At 40.0% G+C, this 4,918-nt stretch overlaps 1 protein-coding gene across 1 annotated transcript in view; it reads left to right on the top strand.

The window, feature by feature from the left end:
- Nucleotides 1–1,959: 1,959 nt before the first annotated feature.
- LOC135217234 (bumetanide-sensitive sodium-(potassium)-chloride cotransporter-like) overlaps nucleotides 1,960–4,918 on the top strand; it is a 102,909-nt gene continuing 99,950 nt past the window's right edge. Inside the window, exons 1-5 of the mRNA XM_064252958.1 lie at nucleotides 1,960–2,104; nucleotides 2,690–2,764; nucleotides 3,467–3,562; nucleotides 3,961–4,088; nucleotides 4,743–4,874. Of these exons, the coding sequence (XP_064109028.1) occupies nucleotides 2,086–2,104; nucleotides 2,690–2,764; nucleotides 3,467–3,562; nucleotides 3,961–4,088; nucleotides 4,743–4,874 (450 nt within the window). The 5' untranslated portion in view covers nucleotides 1,960–2,085. The remainder of the gene's footprint in view (nucleotides 2,105–2,689; nucleotides 2,765–3,466; nucleotides 3,563–3,960; nucleotides 4,089–4,742; nucleotides 4,875–4,918) is intronic.

Consider the following 4,918-nt stretch of genomic DNA (forward strand, 5'->3'; position numbering starts at 1 on the left):
AATCTCTCAGTTTTTGTCTTGACATAAATTTTCTGTGGTTTTGAAGCGGTTGTCCTTGAATGAAGGATGTTGTTGTTGTTGTTGTTGTTGTTGTTCTTGTTGTTGTTGTTCCAGACCTGTGCTTGCAGGGTGATGTTGTTTCACCTCCTCAGTTTAGCGCGGAGAACCTGAGTTCGTACGTTCGGTCAAGTTTCAAAAATAGAAGTTGCTTTTCCACGTTTTGTTGGTTTATCTGGCGTTGCGAGGCGTTGTTGCTGCGCCCATTTTCTAGTGAAGGAAAAGGAAAAGGTGTGTTTGTTTCTCGTTTCTTGTTGCAAAGGCTCGTTGTTTCAGTCTTTAATTGGTGCAGTTCTATGGAGAGAGAGAGAGAGAGAGAGAGAGAGAGAGAGAGAGAGAGAGAGAGAGAGAGAGAGAGAGATGCCATCTACATAGACCTTTTACCTCTGCAGTCTCATGGCATGCAAAGTAAATGTTTATAAACTGAGAGAGAGAGAGAGAGAGAGAGAGAGAGAGAGAGAGAGAGAGAGAGAGAGAGAGAGAGATTCACATTTGCGTCGTACAAACAAGCATTTGAAATTACGACTTGACTTTACAGAGAGAGGAGGAGGAGGAGAGGAGGAGGAGGAGGAGGAGGAGGAGGGGAGAGAGGAGGAGGAGGAGGAGGAGAGGAGGAGGAGGGGTCTGAAAAGTAAACATAGGACTAGCGCGAGAGCGGTTCGAGGACAAACCTCGAGGACGAACCTCAGTGGGTGCCACTTGATGAGGTGGTCCTGAGTTTATTTTCAGCCAAGATATACCTCAGGAGGTTGACCTAAAAAAAAAAGGGGGGGCGGGGGTGTCAGGATTTTAGCCTTTAAGAGCCAACCATACAAGAAGTGAACCTTGAAGGTTAACCTCGAAGACGGTCCATCTTGAGCATTGCGATGACATTCGATCAAATGAACATCGTTAATGGCTAAAACCCTTGAGAGTGACCTACAAGGGTGAAGTCAGAACCACAAGGATGACTGTGCATCAGGAGCGATTGTAATCTTCAGTAGCTACTTATAACCGCTCCCCCCCCCCCCCCCCCCCCCCCCCCCCCCCCCCCCCCCCCCCCCCCCCCCCCCCCCCCCCCCCCCCTCTTTCTCTCTCTACCTCTCTATCTCTCTCCTCTCTCTCTCTCTCTCTCTCTCTCTCTCTCTCTATGCACTTGGATGAAGTGATTCTTGATAGACTTTTCATATGAGATCAAATCTATTGTATGAATTTTAAAGAAGCTGTAGATTTACTTATCAAAAGAAGATTTCTATTTTTCTTGCATAAAGATGAATGCCATGGTTTCTCTTCATTGATTTATCCATTTATTTCTCTCTTTATTGCTGGGCAGAGGAGGCCGGTAAGTGTATATGCACTTTTGGCACTTAAATTGTTTTGCAATATACCTTAATAAAGTAGGTCTTGTTTTGTTGAGATATTAAAAGTTAGTTGGTTAGTACCTGTGTTATGTAAATATGAATTGGAATGATAATACTTTAGTAGTTAAATGTTTTATTTAAAGATGTTTTGGTAAATATTTGTTCTAATATCTGTTTTAAAATGTATTCAGTTGAATTTGTCGAAATATTAACAGTCAGTTGGTTAATTTGGTGCTTAAAGAAGGCTTGATAAATATTTATGTTCATAGGTTCTGAACATTTTAAAGATAGATTTTTTTTTCTAAATTTGAGTAGGTAATAATATTAATATTCCAGCATATTTATTGGTTGTGGTCTTGTTCCTTATGGATAGGGTTCATCATCTGAATAATAATGATAATAACAATAATAATTTTATTCCAGAATATTATTATCATTCATAGCATTCATATATTTTTTGCAGTCCAGTGGACTCATGAATGATTAAAATCACAAACAACAATATGATTATTCCAGCCTATAAATTGTTTGCGTATAGCGTTATTTATAAACAAATAACCCTTTATAGCATTCGTATATTTTTGCAAAGCATTCTTATCATATTCCCAACTTTATCTTTCCAGCGACAAGGGAGCGCAGATCCAGAAGCACCCCAGGCGACGCTCAGAGGCAAAGTTATCAAATTCGGATGGCTGGAAGGTGTCTTTGTGAGTATATGGCCATTATATCCCAACCCCTTCCGTTCCTTTTGCTGTACCTCCTTTCATATTCCCTCTCTTCCGTCTCACTTTCATTGTGCAACTGCTTTGAGGTGTTTCTCCTGTTACGCCTTCCAAACCTTTTACCGTCAGTTTCTGTTTTAGCACTCACTGACCTCATAAGGGGCTTAACCCCCCACCCTCCCAATCCTACAGTTTCCTACCTGCCCAAGGACACTCCTCCCTCTGTCCTTCATTATCTTGCCACCAACCCCCCCCCCAATAGCACACTCCTTAAAATCACTCCTTGCCCAATGTTTTGGAAGCTCGAAGGAGCAAGGTACCCGTGAGACCATCTTGCTTATATTATTACATAAATAAATATATTTCTATGACATAAAAATGTCCCATTCAGTATTCGTTCAGCTGCTCTGTTGATTTATGGCTTGACAGTGAATTAATTCTAGATTGTGATATTTTGTTTTGTTGTTGAGAAAAACAGAGAAAAAAGCTTCTTAATTTCCACTGTGGTAAAATCACCCAAACTCCGAAAAATGTCTTCTTCCTCTCACCCGTTCATCTCTTACCTGACAGATGAGATGTCTCCTGAACATCTGGGGCGTGATGTTGTTCTGCGTGTCTCCTGGATGGTGGGACAAGCAGGAGTCAGTAAGTACCGAGAGGAAAACATCCATCAATGTGATGGTTTCTGTTATTTTATGGTGATTTTTTTTTTGTTATATTAATTTACATTTCACTAGACCAGTGGTTCTTAGCCAGGAGGGAATTGTGACCAATGTAATTCTTCGTATTACTGGGAATGCCTTTTTCAAGGCAGACGATTTTGGGAAGGGGTGGGGGCCATGGGGTGACATTCTGATATATGTATGATGAAAGGGTGCATGGACCAAAACAGGTTGAGAACCACTGCACTATAGAGTATTCCCAGTGACTAAAATTACTCTTAATTTTCTGAAATGTGGCCATTCTCATCTGCTTAATTTTCTTAACGAAGATCTTTCCAACTATCATGGTAACATGCACACCATATTATCATTAATAATGATTTAAAATACACATAATTTCATTGTTCTTCCCTTAGCTGCAACCTCTTTCATTCTGTATACCATACCTGCGCTCATATTCCCTTTTCTTCCATCTTGCTTTCCATCTTCTCCTAACAACTGTTTCATAGTGCAACTGCTTTGAGGTTTTCCTCCTGTTACACCTTTCAGACCTTCTTTACTCTCAGTTTTCCTTTCAGCGCTGAATGACCTCATAGGTCCTAGTGCTTGGCCTTTGGTCTAAATTTTATGCGCAGCATTCGTATTTCTGTACGTTGTTCTCTAATGTTGTCATTTTTTCTTTCAGTCCAAGCACTGATCATCGTCATAGCTGCAAACCTTGTCACAGTCATAACAACACTCTCTATGTCAGCTGTAGCAACAAATGGTCGGATACAGGCAGGTAAGAAAAAGTCATCGTTATTATAGTAATAACGAGATATGTAAAATCAAACAATATAATCGTCTTCATAAAAGCAGTAGTTTATACCAAACTTTTCATCCTACACAGGAATTTATTTCTTCACTTTCTCCTATCTTGATGGTATCTACACTCAAACTTGTATTACAGTACAAAATGTCCTAGTAATTAAAATATAATTATTTAACCCACCAGGATGGATTAATGTCTCCTTGCCTCTTTGAGGACTTGCACGCCAATAACGGCAAGATTCGTGTGATGCATCTCATTTAAAAGCTTGGTTTTCTTGAAGTCTTCGTATCAGACACCTGGTCGTTAGGTCAGTATTTATTTCAGAAAATTGCAAGTGAAATTAACGAATCCTTCTCATTTTGTTTCAGGTGGTGTCTATTACATGATATCTCGATCACTGGGACCTGAGTTTGGTGGCTCTATAGGTCTTATGTTCACCGTAGCGAACTCCATTGCTGCTGCCACCTACATCATCGGTTTCTGTGATTCACTCAAGGTATGAAAATAACAGATTGTCAGCGAGATGAGGCATTCGAAGGTTTTCGTTCAAAACCTAACGTTTTTTGCCTCATTTTTTGGAAGCAAACGTATGTGGTGAACTGATCCCCTAGCTGTAGCCTCTTATCATTCCTTTTACTGTTCTTCCATTCATATATTTCTTTCTTCCATCTGACTTTCCACCCTCTCAAACAATTATTTCTTAATGCATCTGCAAGGTTTTCCTTCTGTCACACCTTTCAAATCTTCTTACTGTCAGTTTCCGATCCACAGCCTTGTTTTGCTCCCCCTCTAGATCTAGGTTAATGGAGAACATGAAGCAGATACTTCTATTGACCCTCATTCAGAAAAATACTAGTCGGTTCATGGAATACCTTTATGTTTTCAAATGTTATTCAAATCTGAATAGTCTCAGGTATGTTGAACAGTTTCAGTAGGCTCATGGACTGGCTGCTTGGAATTGAATAATTTATGAAAAAGCAGATGACACCACTAAAGCAAGAATGTTCAGTCAGTAATGTGATTGTGGGAGAACTAAGAATTTATGATTTATTGAAAAAAATGAAGTCACCTCCAAAGCTATTGAAGTGCAGCCGTCCTTTTCATTATCATTGAATGTTGCTCTTACAGAATTTTCTTTTCTCTTCTACAGGATATGTTGAAATATGAGTTTAACGGTACAACGATAATCGACGGTGGAGTTAACGATACGAGAGTTGTCGGCACTGTCACTTTGGTTGCGGTGTTAGCTCTTGCTATTGTTGGCATGGATTGGGTCACCAGGGTAAGTGCTGATGTGACTGTAATGCTCATATTGTGCAATGTTTT

This window comes from Macrobrachium nipponense, chromosome 7 (assembly GCF_015104395.2).
Source record: "Macrobrachium nipponense isolate FS-2020 chromosome 7, ASM1510439v2, whole genome shotgun sequence".
Taxonomy (NCBI): Eukaryota; Metazoa; Arthropoda; class Malacostraca; order Decapoda; family Palaemonidae; genus Macrobrachium; species Macrobrachium nipponense.